The 22,610-nt window shown below is 44.7% G+C and overlaps 1 protein-coding gene and 1 non-coding gene across 8 annotated transcripts in view; one reads left to right on the top strand and one right to left on the bottom strand.

Annotated features, from left to right (window-relative positions):
• The window catches only part of LOC100084468 (transforming acidic coiled-coil-containing protein 2), a 298,341-nt gene that overhangs the window by 75,440 nt on the left and 200,291 nt on the right, over positions 1-22,610 (bottom strand). For all 7 annotated transcript variants that reach the window (XM_029080506.2, XM_029080510.2, XM_029080508.2 and 4 more), the window contains exon 10: positions 2,228-2,367. In XM_029080506.2, coding sequence (XP_028936339.1) covers positions 2,228-2,367 — 140 coding nt within the window. The remainder of the gene's footprint in view (positions 1-2,227; positions 2,368-22,610) is intronic.
• Positions 440-577, top strand: LOC114817558. The gene has a single exon (XR_003765421.1). It is a non-coding gene; the product is annotated as a small nucleolar RNA SNORA7 (small nucleolar RNA).

Below are 22,610 nucleotides of genomic sequence, written 5' to 3' on the forward strand. Positions count from 1 at the left end.
TACAACCCAGCCCACCCACTTTGCTCCTGTAATGCCAGCCTACTCACTGTATCCTGATCTTGGCTGTCTCATCGCCAGCTCCTTGCCCTCATTCTCCCTCTGGCTTGAAACTCCCTCTCCCTTCATAGATGACTCTTCCACCTTCAAAGCCTTATTGAACTCAAATCTTCTCCAAGAGGCCTTTCCCAACTAAACCCTCATTTCCCTTACTCCCTTACCCTTCTATGTTTCCTACGCTCTTGGGTCTGTAACCCTTAAGCACTTGATATTCACCCCATCACCCCATCTCAGTACTTGTGCACTTATCCTTATATCCTCCCATTTTTCCTATCTGTAATTTATTTTAATGTCCTATAACCCCTTCTAGACAGTAAATTCCTTGCGGGCACCAATTATGTCTCCCAACTCTATTGTACTGTATTCTTCTAAAGCTCTTGGTACCCTCTCAGGGTCATACCTGGAGAGTTTCCAGTACTTTACCAGTCTCGACTACAGGAGGGAAAGTCATGCAGAGGCATACCCATTCCATTCCTAGCTTGGCCAGTGGCTAGCAAGTGTAAGACAATATGCTCCAAGTCAAGACTCCCCTGTGCTGGGCAGCAGTGGCTCGGGAGAGAGTCAAGGGCGGAGACTTAGGTTTACTGCACGGAAGGAGGCAATGGTAAACCACTTCCGCATGGTAAACCAAGGAAATTATATGGATACACTAAAAGAACAATGGCAGATGGAGGTGGGGTGTTCTGGGAAAGAGGTGTCCATGGTGTCACGATAGGTCAGAGATGACTCGACAGTAAGACAAAACTCTTGGTATAGTGTTCTACACCCACTAAGGGCTCAATAAATGCCACTGATTGACTGATGACTGACCTGCCTACCTTAGAAGAGGCCTTCAGAGGCAGATTTCCCAATAGGCCGTGGGACCCCGGTTTAGAACGGGAAATTTAGGGGTGTTAGTTGACCAGAATAAAAATTAAAAATGGAAGTCTTTTCTCTTGCTACTCAAGTACTTTCCAATTGCAGTTGGCCCCCACAACTATCTGAGTACACTATCACATGGTGAAGAGTGTCGAAAGGTTCCCTACTCAACTACAGTCACCAAAGATCATCACCACATGAGCAGCTTGGGCCCAGGGCAGAACACAAGTTTTTACATTTTAATAGTGAGGGACGGGAGGACCAGGATGAGCAGAGCTCAACAGGAAACCCAGCTCAACTGCAACTGAGTGAAGTGTTGTGAAAGAATCACCACCGGTCTCCTACAACATCAGCAATTCTCTTGCTGAAAGGAAAGAAGAGGAAGCTAGGTGCTAGGTATATAATTAGTGTCAATCCTCTGAATAACTGAAAGGGAAGGAAAAATGCTAACTCCACCTCTGCCACTGCAGAAGTGAGGAGCAAGAATCAGGTTGGGCAGAGACACCAGCCTAGGACCTTGAGAAAGTTACAACTTTGCTGAGACTCCATTTCCTTACCTGTAAAATGGGGATTCAATATCTGATCTTCCCTGTTACTTAGATTTTGAGCCCCAAGAGGGACAGGGACTGCGCCTGACCAGAATTATCTTGTATCTACTCTAGGTTTAGTCCAGTGCTTGGCACATAATATGCACTTAACAAATACCACTATCATAATTATTAGTAGTGCAGCAGTTTGTCAGGGCCCCAAATCCTTAGCTTCTGCAGCCATTAGAGAAAAAATTCAGTGTTTTCATTTAGTTAGTCACTTGATTCTCTGAAAAACACATTAATGCCTTCATTTCATTGTGGCTCAGTTGAAAGAGCATGGGCTTGGGAGCCAGAGGTCATGGGTTCGAATCCCGGCTCTGCCACTTGTCAGCTGTGTGACTGTGGGCAAGTCACTTCACTTCTCTGGGCCTCAGTTCCCTCATCTGTAAAATAGGGATTAACTGTGAGCCTCACGTGGGACAACCTGATGACCCTGTATCTACCCCAGCGCTTAGAACAGTGCTCTGCACATAGTGAGCGCTTAACAAATACCAACATTATTATTATTATTTCCCATCGCTCACATATAATAATTCCCCAAAAGGCCTGGATTTTCCATGTTCTAAAAAGGAACTGAGATTCAATTCAGGCCACTAGAGCTGTAGAAGAGCTCTGGGGGACAATGGAATGAGTAAAACTAATACCTGCCTCCTGAGGGATGCACTTCTGCATCCCCTCCCTCCCTCCCACTCCCCAAACACATAAACACTCCCTTTCATTACCTGGATCTTCTGGGGGCTGCTGGGGGCTGATTTCCTGTTCTGCTACAATTTCTGGAGGTGGAGGCGGGACTGGCACTGGAGAAGCCTTAACAGGAGTGGTTGATTCCGGCGTTTCGAATGCTTCTTCCGAGTCGGAACTCCTGATGAAAATAGAGAATAAAGGCCGTGTAAGGAACCAGCTCAGTACAGAGAGCAGCATTTCTGTTTTCAGGAGGAAAGACCCCTTATACTTCCAAACTCCACTTGAGGAAAAAGGAAAATCCTTGTGAAGCCGGGCCCTGGGAAGATGTTTAATGACCCCATGGCAGACTGAATGGATTCACCACAGCAGGATTACTCAGGCAGAATATCACTGCTCCCAGTTTTATATACACAAAAGTGAACACACCCTTTAACTCACTGCTGCTTGAAACGTGGGCTTCTGGGTTTAGCATGAAAAACAACACAAGTGGATCTTTTTCTGAACTTTGGAAATGTTTCTTGGCAGGAGTTATTCAACCATACTGAGCAACTCGGAGGAGTGTTCAGGAACACCCTGGGGCACTTTTCAGTTGCTAGGATTTGAAAATGGCCCACAGCAGAGAATCCAACAAATACAAGAGAGTATATCACAACTGAGGTTCAAAAGGAGACCACTCTTAAACACCAACAACTGACATGTATGCAGTGCTGCTAACTTGCTTGCAGTAAATTTCACTTATCCCTTCACTCCAGGTAAGCTATTACCGAACAACTAAACCTGAAATCTCTTTGGAGTGTGTAGGAGTGACAGAAGCAGTCTGACCTAGTGGGAAAAGCGCAGAAGTGAGAGTCAGGAGACCTGGGTTGTAATCCCAGCTCTGCCATTTGCCTGCTTTTGTCACTTTGGGAACTTCTCTGTGCCTCAGTTTCCTCATTTATAAATGAGGATAAGGAACCTGCTCCTCCTGCCCCCTCCTTGACTTTGAGTCCCTTGTAGACAGGGACTGTGTCAAGTCTGAATATTCTATACCTATCCTAGCACTTAATTCAAAGCTCAGGACATGGTATGATATTATCAATCATTGATATTTACTGAATGCTTACTGTGTGCAGAGCTCTGTACTAAATGCTTGTGAGAGTACAATACAACAGAGTTAGTAGACACATTCCCTGCCCATAAAGAGTTTATTCATTCAATAGTATTTATTGAGCGCTTACTATGTGCAGAGAACTGTACTAAGCACTTGGAATGAACAAGTCGGCAACAGATACAGTCCCTGCCGTTTGACGGGCTTACAGTTGGGCTAGAGGGGGAGATAGACATCAAAATAAATTGTGGATCTGCACATAAGAGCTGTGAGGTTATGGGGTGAATATCAAGTGCTGTTATTAAAAAAATATATATTACTATTGTTACTGAACTGGATTTCAAAGCCTTTCATTTTACAAAGGACATCTATGGGCAATGAGAGACAAGGAACACTTTCTTTGCTTCTGTTGCTTTGTACTATCCCTAGTGTGTAGTACAATGCCCTGCATGCAGTAAGTGCTCAGTGAATACCATTGATTGGTTGATTCCTATCCTTCTCTGTGAGAGTCAGACACTAGGCACTGTTTTCAGGATAGGGCCACATCTCCAGCAAAAGCACTGAGGAGGTGATGATCGTTTCCAGCAAACACATGTTTCATTGAAGTGTAGTCAAAAATCACAGGGGCACGATCATCACCAATATTCCCATGATACAGATAGAGACACAGAGGTACAAGTGTTAGAAAATGCTCCTCTGGCTAAGCAGTCAGTTAGATACATGCTGGTTTCCTGCTTCCAGTTCAAAGGTGTAGGGACAGGAACCCAATAATATGCCCTCCCTTCTGCAACCCCACCCTTACTGCCTCACCTCATTAAATGAGGGATAATCTGTTAAACATCAACCATCACTGTAACCCCTATCGAAACAACTCTGTTTTCTACTTGAGAACCTGTTAATAGCCTGTTATAGGCAATGGGGCAGGGGAGGAAGCAGAAAGGGAAAAACTGTATTTTATGATCTTTTTATCTTGTTATCAAATGGAACAACATAGACTAGATCATTTTTCCTGAACTTCCTGAATTTCCTGAAAATTGCCATCATCGGCCCCCATTATGTTGAGAGTGCTGGGAACCTTTTCTTTTTAGATTTTGCCCTTGTGCTGTCCATAGGTCTACAAGACTCACCTTTCCCAACTTTACACTCCATTTATGTGATATGGACATGAGCATGGAGGAAAGCATTGCCCTCTCCTCAGAAGCAACAGGACTCCACACTGGCGATGCACCAATCCCAAGTAATCAACAGTATTTACTGAGTAGCTGTTATGTACAGAGCACTACTCTAAGCACTTCGGAGAATGCAAGAAAATTAATAGATATGATTCCTGTCTTCAAGAAGTGAACGATTTAACTGGAGAGATAGATGTTAAATACACTACAGGTAATAATATGTACATAACGGCTCCAGGGGTGGAGGAGGGGGTGAGAATGCCCAAGTGCTTAGGTGATGTGGAGTGATGAAGAGGAAGATGGGGAAAAGGGGATATAGAATGGGGAGATGAGAGTTTTAATTAGGAAAGGCCTCTTGGAGGTGATGTATGTCAGAAGGGCTTGGAAGATGGGGAGAGCAGTAGAGTGCCAGATTTGAATGGGGGAGGGAATTTCAGATGGAAGGCAGGGCATGATCAATAGGTTGGTGGTGGAAAAAGGCAAGAATGAGACACAGTGAGTAAGAATAAAGCATACAAGGTGAGGTGCAGTGGAGAGAAGGGTGAGGATGAATCTGGGGAGAAAGTTGATTTAGTTCTTTAACACCAGGAATTAGGAGTTTCTGTTTGATTCAGAGAAGGATGGACAACCACTGGAGGTTTTTGAGGCATAGGGAGACATGTGCAGAGTGATGTTTTAGAAAAATGATTTGGTCAGCAGACTGAAATATTCCCTGGAGGCAGGGAAATCTGTGAGGAGGCTAATGCAGTAGATAAGTAATCCAATGATAAGCACCTGATCAGCAAGGTAGCAGTTTGAATGAAGAGGAAGAGGTGAATTCTAGAAATTAGGTAGGGGACGAATTGAGGGGATTTGGCCACAGGCTGAATATGTGGGGTGCAGCAGAGGGGAGGAGTCAATGATGAAATGATGATGATGATGATGATGACAGTATTTGTTAAGCGCTTACTATGTGCCAAGCACTATTCTAAGCGCTTAGATACAAGATAATTAGGTTGTCCTATGTGGGACTCACAGTCTTAATCCCCATTTGCAGATGAGATAACTGAGGCACAGAGAAGCTAAGAGACTTGCTCAAAGTCACACAGATAAGTGGCAAAGCTGGGATTAGAACCCACAACCTCTGACTCCCAAATCCAGGCTCTTTCCACAAAGCCACACTGCTTCCTTAATCTAAGTTATGAGTTTGAGAGTCAGGAAGGATGCTGGCATCCAGTGAACAAGCCTCTCCACTATATTAGTAGGAAAGGGTCTCAAGAAATAGTAAAACAAGTCAGAGAAAAGTGATGGTGATAATGTTAACAATAATAATAATAATAATAATAATGATAGTGGTACTTGTTTAGTGCTTATTATGTGCCCTGTGCCCTGTCCCCTATCAGGCTCATAGTCTTAATCCTCATTTTACAGATGAAATAACTGAGGCACAGAGAAGTGCAGTGATTTGCCCAAGATTACACAGCAGACAAGTGGCAGAGCCAGGACTAAAACCCATGATCTTCTGACTCCCAGGCCCATTCTTTATCCACTGGGTCATGCTGCTTCTCATTATGAGACAGGCTCTTGTTCTTTGGAACAGACATTCCTGGGGCCAAATCCATTTTCTGCCTGACTAGTACTATCGAACAAGGGTTGAAAAAATAGAGCTAGCTGGTCCCTTCCTAGAAGACCTTTCATTTCTAGGAGGCTCTAACTTCTGCTGCTCATCAATGCTTTTCACATGCAGCATGTCCTCTCCTTGGGGTCAAAATCTGCCACAACAGAAAAGCGATTTTGCCTGATGAAAATGCCCCCCACAAACTTCCTCTCTCCAGTCTCCAGACTCAAATAGGTTAACCTAAGAAAAACTATTCGATGAATAGCACTGACCGGTAAATGAAGAACCTGTCAACTCTGTACTACAAAGCTACATATACCCTGTGTTTCGTAAGGTTTGCTGTTGGTTTCAATCAATTAATCAATCAAATTTATTGAGCACTTATGTGTGCAGAGCACTCTACTAAGCACTTGGGAGAGAACAATTTAACAATATAACAGACACATTTCCCACCCACAATGTTTTAGCCAAAGTATGAACACCAAAGTTGAAATCTACTTCATTCACTTACATCTGTTGTGTGGAAAGTTACTGTCAGCAATGTGTGACCCCAGTCACCCACACTTTGCTTGAGGGATGCAAGTTGTTTGTGGGGCTGGATTTTCTGCACTAATGCTGCTAAATTCCAATGAGATTTGGGCTCCCACATTCGCCTAGACGCTGCCACTTGCCCTGATGGTAAATTTGTACTATTTCCCCACAGAGACCTTGATCTTTTGACCTCATCCAATTTTTTCAAATCATAATGCCCCACTTAGCCTCCATATCCAAACTACTTTCCCTTGATGACCAAATTGACACTCTCAACTTCACCCACTCTACTGAACTCAACTCTCTCACTCCCCTATCCTTTCATCACTCTTGTACCACTAACCCATGGCCTGGGATCTCCTACAAAGTCTGCTTCCTATGCTCTCATGCATGAGCCGCAGAGCTCTTCTAGCAGAAATCTAAATATCAGGCCGATTTAGCCCACTTCAAGTGTATTATTTCTCAATTGTTATTGACACCCTTTCCCATTACCCTAGCCATTTTTCCCTCAGGCTCCTTGTCCCAACACATCCCTCATCCTTTGCCCCCAATGACATAGCCACCTACTTTATTAAGAAAATTGACAGTATCAGGCGTGATCTCCCTAAAATATCCCTTGCCCCTCCTCAGTACCTCTCCCCTCCAGCCCCCTCTTCAAGCCTCCCATCTTTCCCAGCAGTATCTCTAGAGAAGATCCCCTACCTTCTTTCAAAATCCACTAGCTCCACTGCACATCTGACCCCATTCCTTCACATCTTATCAAAACACCCACTTCCTTCTTCCCTCCCTAACAGCCATCTTCAACCATTTATTAGACTGTAAGCCTGTCAAAGGGCAGGGACTGTCTCTATCTGTTGCCGATTTGTACATTCCAAGCGCTTAGTACAGTGCTCTGCACATAGTAAGCACTCAATAAATACTATTGAATGAATGCTCTCCAGTGGCTTCTTCTCCACTGCTTTCAAACATTCCTATGTTTCCCCTATCCTAAAAAAAAAATCCTCCTTTTACCCCATGGCTCTCTCCAGTTATTGTGCCATATCCCTCCTACCATTCCTCTCCAAATTCCTTCAGGGAGTTGTCTACACTCACTGTCTCCAGTTCCTCTACTCCAATTTTCTTCTTGACCCCCTCCAACCTGGCTTGTGTCCTCTTTACTCCACAGAAACTGCACTCCCAAAGGTCAACAATGATCTCCTTCCTTCCAAATCCAACCATCTCAATTCCATCCTAATCCTCCTCTACCTCTCAGCTGCCTTCAACACTGTCGACCACCCCCTTCTCCTGAAAATATTAACCAACCTTGGCTTCACTGACACTGCCCTCTCCTGGTTCCCCCCTTATCTCCCTGGCCATTCATTCTCATTCTCCTTCATGGACTCCTCCTCTACCTCTCACCCCCTAACTGTGGGGTGGGGATGTCTCTCAAGGTACAATTCTAGGTCTCCTTCTATTCTCCATCTACGACCACTCCCTTGGAGAACTCATTCACTCCCATGACTTCAACTACTACTCTATGCATCTGTTACCCAAATCTACATCTCCAGTCCCAATCTGTCTCTCTCTGCAGTCTCACATTTCCTTCTACCTTCAAGACATCTCTCCTTGGATGTCATCCTGTCACGTCAAGCTTAATTCAAAACAGAACTCCTTATCTTCCCACCCAAACCCAGTCCTCCCCTGACTTTCCCATCACTGTAGACAGCACCACCATCCTTCCTGTCTCACAAGCCTATAACCCTGGATTATCCTTGACTCCTCTCTCTCATTCACCTCACATATTCAATCCATCACTAAATCCAATCGGTCTCACCTTCACAACATTGCAACATTCACAACATTCTTCTCCATCCAAACTACTACCATGCTAATACAATCACTCATTCTATTCTGCCTGGATTACTGCATCAGCCTCCTTATTGAATTCCCAGCCTCCTGTCTCCCCCAACTCCAGTCCATACTTCACTTTACTGCATGGATCATTTTTCTATAAAAATCCTTCAGGACATGACTCCCCTCTCCTCAAAAAACTCCAGTGGCTGCCCATCCACCTCCATTTTAAACAAAAACTCCTCACCTTTGGCTTTAAAGCACTCAGTCATCTTGGCCCGTCTACCTCACCTTACTACCCTCCTACTGCAACCCATCCCATACACTTCACTCCTCTAATGCTAACCTTCTCACTGTTCCTCCATCTCATCTATCTCACCACAGACCCCTTGCCCACATCCTGCCTCTGGCCTGGAATGCCATTCCTCCTCAAATCCAACAATTACTTTCCCCTCTTTCAAAACCTTATTGAAGACACATCTCCCCCTAGAGGCCTTCCATGATTAAACCCCACTTTTCCTCATCTTCCACTCCCTTTTGCATCACCCTCTCTCCCTTTGTTCTTCCCCACTCCCATCCCCATAGCATTTATGCACATATCTGTTATTTATTCATATTAATGTTTGTCTAAACGGTAAGCTTGTTGTGGGCAGGGAATTTGTCTGTTTACTGCTGTACTGTACTCTCCCAAGCACTTAGTATAGTGCTCTGCACAAAGTAAGTGTTCAATAAATATGATTAATGAATGAAGGAAGAAAGAAGAAAGAGGAGAAAGAAGAAGAGGAGGAGGAGAAAAGTGAGAAGAAAGTATGCCTTTACTTTCTCTACCTTCTCTTTCTCAAAAGGAATACTCAAAAAGGCAAGAGGAGGAAAAGGGGGAGGAGGAGAAGGAGAAGGCATGGATTTTGCAGTACACTCTTTACATAGCAAAAAATGTTATTTAGTGGAAATAACTGGCAGTTTTTTAATAGGAAGTCTTTCAGAATTTTTTGAGCCTCTGCTCAAAAAACTCGGAGCTTTGGAATCTCTTCATTCAACCTCTAGAGATTTTGCAAATTAAAATGCAGTGGCAATCCAAGGGTAAAATAATATTCCCTTTGTTCTTAGAAAAAATACAATTTAGTGACTGTATTCTCTAGTGGTTCAATGTTATTTGCAACTGGAACACTGATTTCATTTGTCACCTCCACTGCAAGTGGCAAACAGACAATCCCCAAGATCCTGCAATAATTTTTCAAATTATAACAAAGAGGAAAACTGATTTGTACTTAGCAAGCACACAGTCACTGATGATGATGGTATCTCCCATTCTAAATGCTGAATTAGCCTTAGTGTAGTCACAACTCTGCCGAGGACCTGACGATGGCACTATTGGCTTGCACTGCAAAACTTTTACTCTGCTCCCTGCCAGGGACACAGGAGGGTGCATGGGGGTGAAGGGGAGCAGCACACAGCCAAGACCATGCCAGAGTTTTATACTGTGAAATTTTTTTATGCTATTTAAGTGCTTACTATGTACCAGGCACTGTACTGAGCACCGGGCTTCATAGATGCTAATCAGGTTTGACAGAGTCCATATCCCAAATGGGGCACACAGTCTCAATCTCCACTTTTCAGATGAGGTCACTGAGGCCCAGAGAAGTTAGGCAGCTTGCCCAAGGTCACACAGCAGACAAGTGGTGGAGTCGGGATTAGAACCCAGTTCCTAGACCCTTTCCACTAGGCCACACTGCTTCTCTATTTACAGATCGATTTACAGCCAGGTGATACAACACAGAACTGAAGCTGTGCCAAAATGACATGAGCCCATACTTCCATGATCTTCATCTCCCCTCCTTACAACCCCTCCAAATGTCTGCCAACTACTTTTGGGATTCCTGCTAGGTCTGCCCACCTGGCAGGACTACCTAGGTGGTTCTTCTTTTACCAGTAGTTCTGTGCACTAGTGTTTTGCCACTATCTGCTGGTGATCTTGGGTAAGTCATTTAACTTCTCTCTGCCTCTTTCCCTTTATCTGCAGAATGGGGATTCAATACCTGTTATCCCTCCTACTTAGACTCAGAGCCCCACGTTGGATGTGATTATCTTGTATTTACCCCAGCACTTAGTACAGTGCTTGACACATAGTAAACACTTAACAAATACCACAGTCATTATTAATTATTATTATTATATGTTATATTTATAAACATACATATAAGGATATATGTATGCTTATAAGGATACTATTAATAGTCTCATTTTATCTGCTCACCTGGGATTTATGCCATAGCTGTAATTGTAGAGGTATTCATTCATTCATTCAATACTATGTACTAAGCGCTTGGAATGTACAATTCGGCAACAGATAGAGACAATCTCTGCCCAGTGACGGGCTCATAGTCTAAATGTAGTCTAGAAGTAGTTTGGGAAGTACAAAACATAAACATGACTCATTCCTTACCCATGAAGAGCACACACTATAATGGAGTAGATGGATATAAAAATATTGACAAATAGTAATTTAATGTATAATCGGCAGAAGTATACCAATGTACTCAAAATGCTTTAGTGTTGGAGATTATTGGCGTATCAGCTGCGGTGCTGGGGACTGAGCGGGGAAGGCTTGTTGCAGGAGGTGAAATTTTAGGAGGGCAATGAATGTAGAGAGTTCTGCAATCCGTCAGATTTGGGAGGGAGGGAGTTCTAGGCCAGACAGAACAGGAGAAACAAGAGGAGAAGGAGGGAGAGGAGAGAGCAAGGTACATTTAAAAGTTCAGTTAAGAGAGGAGCGAAGGGAGCATGCTGGGGTGCAGTGGGTGAAGAGACACAAAATGTCTAAATGATGACATGGGGCAGGTGATTATTTTGAAGGTTTGATAGATTTTGCAAAACTGAGAAGCTGGGTTCTAATCCTGACTCCACCACTTGCTTGCTATGTGACCTCAGGCAAGACAATTCACTTCTCTGGGACTCGGTTACCTCATCTGTAAAATGGGGATTAATACTGTGAGCCCATGTGGAACATGGACTTTGTTCAACCTATTACCTTGAATCCACCCCAGCACATAGTACAGTGCCTGGCACAGAGTAAGTGCTTAACAAATGCCAATAAAAAAACCCACCTAAATTATGTGGCTACAATCTAAGTATGTACAAAGCTGATGACAGAATAAACATTTAAACTAATATTTCTATCTTGTAGCAAATATTCTGTTGGAGGATCCTATTTGCGGAGAAGAATGGATATTGCCAAAATGATGCCCCATGGTATTCAAATAGGAATCAGCTCCAAACAGCCATCTTCCATTTTTGAACTCTGTTCTCCTGATTAGCGGAGTTGCTTAGTGCAAATTGAGTTTAGCTGATTGCTCGGTCAAAGAGAATTTATGGCAGCAGAATGGATGCAGTGTCCAGCCTGTAGAACAGGGAACACACAATCTATTATTCTTGTGGAGGGTGGTGGCTGAGGCAATAGATAAGAATGTAAGGAAAAAGGAACTTAAAAAGATATTGAATCTGGAAGGTGTGGCTGAAAGCCAATCAACAGCAATATGAATAATTCCTGGAATGCCTCATGGCTAGGACAAATTTGATAACATGGAGCATTTCCTAATTCCCAGTTTCCAGTTATGCAACCCTATCAGCACTTATGTGTTCATCTGTTAATTTATTTGTTTCATTCCTTCCCTTTTTTATCATTTCTGTGTATGGTTTTCTTACTTAAATATAGAGCACGGGCTTAGCAGTCAGAGGTCATGGGTTCTAATCCCAGGTCTGCCACTTGTTAGCTGCGTGACTTTTGGCAAACCACTTAACTTCTCTGTGCCTCAATTACCTCATCTATAAAATGGTATTAAGACTGTGAGCCCCACGTGGGACAAGCTGATTACCTTGTACCCCCCCCCCCCCAGTGCTTAGAACAGTGTTTGGCATATAGTAAACGCTTAACAAATATCATCATTACTATTATTACAGAAGGAGCGTGGCTTAGTGGAAAGAGCACGGGCCTGGAAATAAGAGGTCATGGGTTCTAATCCCAACTCCGCCACTCGTCAGTTGTGTGACTTTGGGCAAGTCACTTAACTTCTCTGTGTCTCAGTTACCTCATCTGTAAAATGGGAATGAAGACTGTGAGCCCCACATGGGACAACCTGATTACCTTGTATCTACCCCAGAGCTTAGAACAGTGCTTGGCACATAGTAAGCACTTAACAAATACCATCGTTATTATTATTGTATGCTTGTCAATTTGTGTACTAATTAATAATAATAACCGTGGTATATGTTAACCACTTACTAAGTGTCAGGCAGTCTATTAAGTGTTGGGGTAGATACAAGCAAATTGGGTTGGGCACAGTCCCTATCCCACATAAAAATAATAATAATAATAATAATAATAATGATGATGGTATTTGTTAAGCACTTACTATATGCAAAGCACTGTTCTAAGCGCTGGGGAGGATACAAGGTGATCAGGTTGTCCCACGTGGGGCTCACAGCCTTAATCCCCATTTTACAGATGAGGTAACTGAGACACAGAGAAGTTAAGTGACTTGCCCAAAGTCACACAGCTGACAAGTGGCGGAGTTGGTATTAGAACCCATGACCTCTGACTCCCAAGCCCATGCTTGTTGCACTGAGCCACGCTGCTTCACATGGGGCTCACAGTCTCAATCCTCATTTTACAGTTGAGGTAAATGAGGTTCATAGAAGTGAAGTGACTTGCCCAAAGTCACACTGCAGACAAGTGACAGAGCAGGGATTAGAACCCACATCCTTCTGACTCCCAGGGCCATGCTCTATCCACTACACTATGCTGCTTCCCATGGATTGCACACAGTCCTTGTCCCACATGAGGCTCACAGTCTCAGTCTTCCTTTTTACAAATGAGGTAGCTGAGGCACAGAAGTGAAGTGACTTGTCTAAGGTCATACATTTGACAAGCGGTGGAATCAGGTTTAGAACACATGACCTTCTGACTCTCAGGCCCATGCTCTATCCACTACATCACGCTGATGGGAAAGCTCTTTGAGGACAGGGCAGAGGACTTCCACTTTTGTTATGGGTTCCCAAGAAACTAATAACAATAACAACAACAACACAACAGAAAAAATAAAATAATAATAATATTTGTTAAGTGCTTTCTATGTGCCAAACACTGTACTAAGCCTAGGGCTGATACAAAGACAATCAGGTTGAACAGTCTCTGTCCCATAAGGGACTCTAAGTCTAAAGGGGAGGGAAAACAGAGATTTAATCCTCATTTTACAAATAAGGGAACTGATGCACAGAGAAGTTAAATGTGAGCTCGCTGTAGGCAGGGAATGTGTCTATTTGTTGTTGTACTGTACTCTCCCAGGCGCTTACTACAGGGTTTTGCACATGGTAAGTACTCAATAAATAAATACGATTGAATGAATGAATGACTTGCCCAAAGTCACACAGCATACAAGAGGCAGAGCAGGAATTAGAACCCAGAGCCTCTGATCCAAAGGGTCCTCTGTTCTTTTACCCACAGTAGGTTCCCAAGTATCTTCATGTGCACACTGGGATGGTCAGCTAGTTCCAGCTGGTTCTCATCTGGGAGGGCAAGGTGGGATTTGAAGGTGGGCCTGGATACAAAAGTGACAGAAAGTCCTTCTTGGGACCACACCAAGATCCAGGCTGAGGATGGGCAGCGAGCAAGGAAAGTCATGTCTGTCTTTATGTTTGTGTGTTTTCTTTGATCTTAATGTTGATATTTGTTAAGCGCTTACTATGTGCCGAGCACTGTTCTAAGTGCTGGGGGAGATACAAGGGAATCAGGTTGTCCCATGTGGGGCTCACAGTTTTAATCTCCATTTTACAGATGAGGTAACTGAGGCACCGAGAAGTTAAGTGACTTACCCAAAGTCACACAACTGACAAGTGACGGAGTTGGGATTAGAACCCATGACCTCTGACTCCTAAGTCCGTGCTCCTTCCACGGAGCCACGCTGATCTCCATGTCCTTTCCGCTGGCTTGGCCCATGAAAGGGAGGCTCTTGGGGAAGGTTAGTCCCCTGCCCTTAGTTTCCGGGGTAACATGGAACATAGAGGGGCGGATTCCCCATAATTAGGTTCCTTTCTGATATAGGACTGGAATGTCTGGGGCCGGGGCCGGGGGGTGGGGTGGATGTCAAGTTTTTTATTTTGAACATTGGGGTGGAACTCCATGGCCTATTGGAAAGAGTCTGGGCCTGGGAGTCTTAGGACCTGAGTTGCAATCCTGACTCAGCCACTTGCCTGCTGTGTGACCTTGGCCAAGTCACTTAATTCCCCTGGGCCTCAGTTACCTCATATGTAAAATGGGGATTAAGACTTTGAGCCCCATGTAGGACATGAACTGTGTCAAACCTGATAAGCTTGTATCTACACTAGCACTTAGTCTAGTGCCTGGCCCATAGTAAGCGCTTAACAAATACCATTAAAAAACAAAACAAAAAATTAATTCATTCAATCCTATTTATTGAGCACTTACTGTGTGCAGAGCACTGTACTAAGCGCTTGGAAAGTACAATTGGGCTGCTGCATGGAATGTTGCATGTGTCTGTGAAAGCAGACTCCCCTTTGCCTATGAATGTCAAGAGGTTTCACCTCAACACAATGCAGCTAGCCCAACCCAGCTACTCCCTACCCCTGGGAAATTGAGAGTGCCTGAGGCCACAAGGAGGAAGAATGTCTGGAGCCTTGGGAAGCAGGATGGCTTCCTGGTCTTAGTACAGTCCAGTTGGGAACACAGCAGGGTCAGTTGCTGAGATGGTACCTAGTCACAGCCAAGTATGATCCCTCAATGATTGGCACAGGGGATGTCAGTGCCTCACTCAACAACAGTGTCCACACCAGATGAGGGCACAGCAGGGGCTGCTGCTGGTGCTGAAAAAGTGGACAGGGATAATCTGTCACAGGGCCATGGACTGTGGCTGTACCCTAACATCATGTCTTGTTGACTATGGGAGATTGAATAAAAGAGGCTGGACAGTTTAACACAAATTGTCAAAAATAAAGAAAACCAATTCTTGCACAAGTCCTGCTGATGATTGGATCTCTCAATACATGGAGCTCAAAAAAGCTCTTTAACTACATATTTCCAACTTTAAATATGTATCTACAGGACATAGCCACTGAGATTTATAAACATTAAGGGGGGCACCCTTGTTAAACACTTACACAAGCTCTGCCTCGAAATATGGAACAGAGCAGATGCCACAGGATATCAAAGATACCACCATCTATAAGGAAAAAGGTGAAAGATGAAATTGGGGCAATTATCAAGGCATCTCTTCTTTACCCATTGCCAGCAAAAGGCTCACCAGAGTTTACTGAGACTAATTGAGAATTTTGTTGCCTGAATGTTCCTGGAATCACCATATTGCTTCAAATCAATCACTGGCTGCCACCCGAGAAACAACCTTTGTAGCACATCAGGTACAGGAAAAGTGCAGTTAGTGTAGTACCAAGAAGCAGCGTGGCTCAGTGGAAAGAGCCTGGGCTTGGGAGTCAGAGGTCATGGGTTCGAATCCCAGCTCTGCCACTTGTCAGCTGTGTGACTCTGGGCAAGTCACTTAACTTCTCTGTGCCTCAGTTACCTCATCTGTAAAATGGGGATTAACTGTGAGCCTCACTTGGGACAACCTGATTACCCTGTATCTACCCCAGCGCTTAGAACAATGCTCTGTACATAGTAAGTGCTTAACAAATACCAACATTATTATTATTATCATTAGACTTTATGAAGGCATATGATGCCATCAATAGATCTAAACTCTGGCAATGAAATCTGTGAATTTGGCTTCACCTAAAAATTCATTTAGATTCTAGACTGGGTTCATGGCTGGCTAAGTCACAGCTAGATCAACTTCACTCCAGTAGGGTAAAGCTAGGGGGTTAAGGGGCCCAGTACTGCTTAACCTATTCTGGACAGCTACGATGAAGTCAGCAACAGGAGTCCTGTTTGCAGATACCTAGAATGAGACTTTGTCTCTATGGGATATCCTTTTTATTCAACAGGCTTCAAGCCCATCCAAAGTACTATAGTCATTCAAAATAATAGTAATAATAATAAGAGTAATATTTGTTTAGCACCTCCTATGTGCTAAGCATGGTACTATGAGCAGGAGTAGATGTAATTAGATCAGACACAGTCCCTGTCCCACAGTGGGGAGCATGGTCTAAATGGGAGGGAGAACAGGTACTGAATTCCCATTTTACAAATAAGGAAACTGAACCACAGAGCAGTTAAGTGACTTGCCCAAGGCCACCCAACAGGTAAGTGGCAAAGTTGGAATTAGAACTCAGGTACTCTGACTCCCAGGCCTATATTCCATCCACTTGGCCAGAATGCTTCCCCAAAGAACCACAATACACACAGAGATGACCGCATTCTAGAGGCACATATCCAAGCATCCATGCAAATGCTTATCATCCCACTTCTCTAATTCAATCAGGAATGACTGACTGATGGATGACAAGTTTAAAGAGCATCAAGTTAAGCAGCAAGTGGTCAGAGGCAAGATAGATGAGAATGAGGAACAGTGAGTAGGTTGGCATTAGAGGAACAAAGTGAGTTGGGATGGGTAGTAGTAGATCAGCAAGGTAAGGTAAGAGGAGAGAGTTGATTGAGTGCCTTAAGCAAATGGTAAGGAGTTTCTGTTTGATGCAGGGATGGATGGGCAACCACTGAAGGTTTCTGAGGAGTGGAGAGATGTGAACTGAGAGGTTTAGAAAAATGAACCATGTAGCAGAATGGAGTATGGGCTGGAGAAAGGAGAGACAGGAGGAAGGGAGGTCAGCAAGGATGCTGATGCACTAGTCAAGGCGGGATATGAAAAGTGCTTGGATCAGCATGCTAGCAATGGGGGAGGTGGGAAAGTTGAGGATTCTAGAGATGTTGAAAAGGTAGAACCAATAGGATTTGGTGACAAATTGAATATAATAATAATAATGGCATTTGTTAATAATAATAATAATTATGGTATTTATTAAGTGTTTAACTATGAGCTATGCACTGTACTAAGCGCTGGGGTGGATACAAGCAAATCAGGTTGGACACAGTCCCTGTCCCACATGGGGCTCACAGTCTTAATCCCCATTTTACAGATGAGGTAACTGAGGCACAGAGAAGTTAAGTGACTTGCCCAAAGGCACACAACTGATAAGTGGTGGAGCAGGGATTAGAACCCATGACCTCTGACTCCCAAGCCCATGATCTTTCCACTAAACCATGCTGTTCTCTAAGTGTTAAGCATTTACTATGTGCCAAGCACTGTTCTGAAGCACTGGGATAGATACAAGGTAATCAGGTTGTCTCATGTGGGAGTCACAGTCTTAATCCCCATTTTACAGATGAGGTAAGTGAGGCAGAGAGAAGTTAAGTGCCTTGCCCAAGGTCACACAGCAGACAAGTGGTGGAGACAGGATTGGAACCCACATCCTCTGACTCCCAAGCCCATGCTCTTTCCATTAAGCCACGCCGCTTATCCATTGAATGAGAGAAATGAGTCTTGAACAGTTCATTTATTATTTATTAATTCATTCAATTATACTTATTGAGTGCTTACTGTGAGCAGAACACTGTATTAAGCACCTGGGAGAGTAAGACTAAACAGACACTTTCCCTACCCACATTGAGCTTAATAATAATAATAATAATGTTGGTATTTGTTAAGCGCTTGCTATGTGCAGAGCACTGTTCTAAGCGCTGGGGTAGATACAGGGTAATCAGGATGTCCCATGTGAGGCTCACAGTCTTAATCCCCATTTTACAGATGAGGGAACTGAGGCACAGAGAAGTTAAGTGACTTGCCCAGAGTCACACAGCTGACAAGTGGCAGAGCCGGGATTTGAACTCATGACCTCTGACTCCTAAGCCCGGGCTCGTTCCACTGAGCAACACTGCTTCTTAGAGTCTAGTGGGGGTAGACAGACATCAATAAAAATAAATTACAGATATGTACATAAGTGCTGTGGGGCTGGGAGGGGAGACTAACAAAGAGAGTCAGGTGATACAGAAGGGAAAGTCTCCTGGAGGAGATATGCCTTCCAAGAGGGGGAGAGTAATTGTCTGTCAGACCTGAGGAGGAAGGGCATTAGAAGCCAGAGGCAGGATGTGGGTGAGGGGTCAGCAGAGAGATAGATGAGATGGAGGCACAATGAGAAGGTTAGGATTAAAGAAGAAAAGTGTGCAGGCTGGGTTGTAGGAGAGTAGCGAGGTGAGTTAGGAGGGGGCAAGGTGATTGAGTGCTTTAAAGCCAATGGTGAGGAGTTTTTGTTTGATGTGGAGATGGATGGACAACCACTGGAGAATCTTTAGTAATTGGAAACATATCCTAAGTGTTTTTTGTAGAAAAATGATCTGGGCGGCAGAGTGAAGCATGGACTGGAGTGGGGAGAGGTCAGCCTCCCAGGAGGCTGGGAGGTCAACAAGGAGGCTGATGCAGTAATCCAGGTGGGATAGGATGAGCGAGTATTAACGTAGTAGTAGTTTGGATGGCGAGGCAAGGGCAAATTTTAGCGATGTTGTGAAGGTGGGACGGACAGGATTTAGTGATGGATTGAATATATGGGATGAATGAGAGAGAGGAGTCAAGGATAACACTTGTGAGACAGAAAGGATGGTGGTGCTGTCCACAGTGATGAGAGTCAGGGGACGGACAAGGTTTGGGTGGGAAGATAAGGGTTCTGCTTGGGACATGTTAAGCTTGAGGTGACAGGAGGACAGCCAAATAGAGATGTCTTGAAGGCAGGAGGAAATGCGAGACTGCAGAGAGGGAGAGATCAGGGCTGGAGATGTAGATTTTGGTATCATCTGCAAAGAGGTGGTAGTTGAAGCCATTGAAGCGAATGAGTTCTCCAAGAGAGTGATTCTAAATGGAGAATAGCAGGGATCTATTGAACGCTGAGGGACACCCAAAGGTAGGAGGTGGGAGGCAGAGGAGGAGCCTGCAAAGGAGATTGAGAATGAGCGGCCAGAGAGAAGGCCTAGGAAGAACCAGGAGAGGATAGTGTCAGTGAAGCCAAGGTCGGATAATCCTCAGAGGAGATCTCCTCCCTTCTCGCAAGTGCCACCGCCTCCACCTGTGCCTCGGACCCCATTCTCGCTCATCTTATAAAAACCATTGCCCCGTCCTCCTCCCCTCCTTAACTTCTGTCTTTAACTGCTCACTCTCCAGTGGCTTCTTCCCCTCTGCCTTCAAAAATGTCCATGTCTCCACCATCATAAAAAAACCCTCTCGACCCCACTTCCCCTTCCAGTTATCGCCCTATCTCCCTACTATCCTTCTTTTCCAAGATCCTAGAACGAGTCGTCTGTACTCGCTGCTTAGAATTCCTTAACTCCCATTCTCTCCTGGACCCCCCGAATCTGGCTTCCGTCCCCTCCACTCTACCAAGACTGCTCTCTCTGAGGTCACCGGTGACCTCCTTCTTGCCAAATCCAATGGCTCCTATTCTATTCTAATCCTCCTTGACCTCTCAGCTGCCTTTGACACTGTCGATCATCCCCTTCTCCTCCACACCTTATCTCACCTTGGCTTCACAGACCTCCTGGTTCTCCTCTTATCTCTCTGGCGGGTCATTCTTGGTCTCCTTCGCAGGCTCCTCCTCCCCCTCCCATCCTCTAACTGTTGGAGTTCCTCAAGGATCAGTTCTTGGCCCTCTTCTGTTCTCCATATACTCTCACTCCCTCGGTGAACTCTTCCGCTCTCACGGCTTCAACTATCATCTCTATGCAGATGACACGCAGATCTACATCTCTGCCCCTGTCCTCTCCCCCTCCCTTCAGGCTTGTATCTCCTCCTGCCTCCAGGACGTCTTTACCTGGATGTCTGCCCGCCACATAAAACTCAACATGACCAGAACTGAGCTCCTCATCTTCCCTCCCAAGCCCGGTCCTCTCCCTGACTTCCCTATCTATCACTGTGGATGGTACAACCATCCTTCCCATCTCTCAGGCCCGCAAACTCGGTGTCATCTTTGACTTGGCTCTCTCGTTCACTCCACACATCCAATCCGTCACCAAAACCTGCCGGTCTCACATTTATAATATCTCCAAGAACCACCCTTTCCTCTTCACCCAAACAGTTACCTTACTGCTACAGGCTCTAGTAATATCCCGGCTAGATTACTGTGTCAGCCTTCTCTCTGATCTCCCTTCATCCTCTCTCTCCCCGCTCCAGTCTATTCTTCTCTCCGCTGCCCGGCTCATCTTCCTGCAGAAACGCTCTGGGCATGTCACTCCCCTTCTTAAAAACCTCCAGTGGTTGCCTATCAACCTCCGCACAAAACAAAAACTTCTTAATCTAGGCTTCAAGGCTCTCCATCACCTTGCCCCTTCCTACCTCTCCTCCCTTCTCTCTTTCTACTGCCCACCCTGCACCCTCCACTCCTCTGCCGCCCACCTCTTCACCGTCCCCTGTTCTCGCCTATCACGCTGTCGACTCCTGGGCCACGTCCTCCCGCGGTCCTGGAACACCCTCCCTCCTCACCTCCGCCAAACTAATTATCTTCCCCTCTTCAAAACCCTACTTAAAGCTCACCTCCTCCAAGAGGCCTTCCCAGACTGAGCTCCCCTTTTCCCTCAGTTCCCTCTACCCCCCCTTCACCTCTCTGCAGCTAAACCCTCTTTTCCCCCCATTTCCCTCTGCTCCTCTCCCTCTCCCTTCCCATCCCCTCAGCACTGTACTCGTCCGCTCAACTGTATATATCTTCATTACCCTATTTATTTGTTAATGAGATGTACATCACCCTGATTCTATTTATTTGCTATTGTTTTAATGAGATGCTCTTCCCCTCAATTCTATTTATTGCCATTATTCTTGTCTGTCTCCCCCGATTAGACTGTAAGCCCATCAAAGGGTAGGGACTGTCTCTATCTGTTACCGATTTGTGCATTCCTAGCGCTTAGTACAGTGCTCTGCACATAGTAAGCGCTCAATAAATACTGTTGAATGAATGAATGAAAGGTGGTGGTCGACAGTGCTGAAAGCAGTTGAGAGGTTGAAGGGGCTTAGGATAGAGTAGGTGCCACTGGATTTGGCAGGAAGGAGATCATTGTTGACCTTTTAGAGGGCAGTTTCTGTGGGGGTCAAGGAAAGAATTGGAGGACAAGAATTTGAAACAGTGGATGTAGACAACTCACTCAAGGAGTTTGGAGAGGAAGGTAGGAGGGAGATTGGGGCAGTAACTGGAGGGAGCTGTGGAGTCAAAGGAAGGGTTTTTTTAGGATAGGTGAGACATGGGCATGTTTGAAATCACTGGAGAGTAAACAGTTGAAAACGGTTGTTAGGGAGGAAGAAGAAAGGGGGCAAGTGTTTTGATAAGGTGTGAAGGAATGGGGTCAGATGGGGTTAGAGTGGGTGGATTTTGAGAAGAGGCAGGAGATCAGAGAGATTTCTTCTGAAATTCTCCCAGCTACTGAATTGAAGTTATACTCACAGCCATACAGCTTTATTGGGTAGGACTTGTAGGAAGAGGAGATGACGGAGATTTCCAAGAAGCTGCTCTACGGGCAACTGAAACCAGGCACAGGTAAGCCAGGATGGCCGAGCACACAATTTAAAGAGACAGTGGAGTGCCATCTCAAACAAGGCAGTTTAACAGCAGGCTGTTGGAAGAAAACTGTAGCCATCAAAATAACCTGATGAACCAGACTACTGAATTTCTCCTAGCAGAGAAACAAGACTTCATGGTGAATAATTTCCCAGGAATCAGTGTTCCCAGATTTGCTTCAATGTGGAGCAGATTGCACTGCATTTGAGATTTCTTATGTCCCTTCAAGTGCATGGCATCTGGCTAGATTCACAAAAAGATACTTCTGCCTAATAATTCTGATAATAATGGTATTTGTTAAGTGCTTTCAATTCTATCACAAGCAATTGAAAACTGAATAACATGTTTGTGCAGTATGTAGTTCCCTTTCATACAGAAGATGAAACTACGGGCAATGAGCCTCAAGAATGGATCATGGAAGTAGTGTGGCCTCGTAGAAAGAGCACAGGTCCGGGAATCAGAGGACCTGTGTTCTAATCTCAGCCCTGGCACTTGCCTACTGTGTGACTTTGGGCAAGTCACTTGCTTCTCTGTGCTTCAACTTCACTTGTGAGTGAGAATTAAATACCTTCTCCTTCCCCATTAGACTCTCAGTCTCGGGTGGGACAGGGACTGTATCTGACTTAAATATACTGCATCTATCACAGGGCTTGACT

This window comes from Ornithorhynchus anatinus, chromosome 16, assembly GCF_004115215.2.
Source record: "Ornithorhynchus anatinus isolate Pmale09 chromosome 16, mOrnAna1.pri.v4, whole genome shotgun sequence".
Lineage (NCBI taxonomy): Eukaryota > Metazoa > Chordata > Mammalia > Monotremata > Ornithorhynchidae > Ornithorhynchus > Ornithorhynchus anatinus.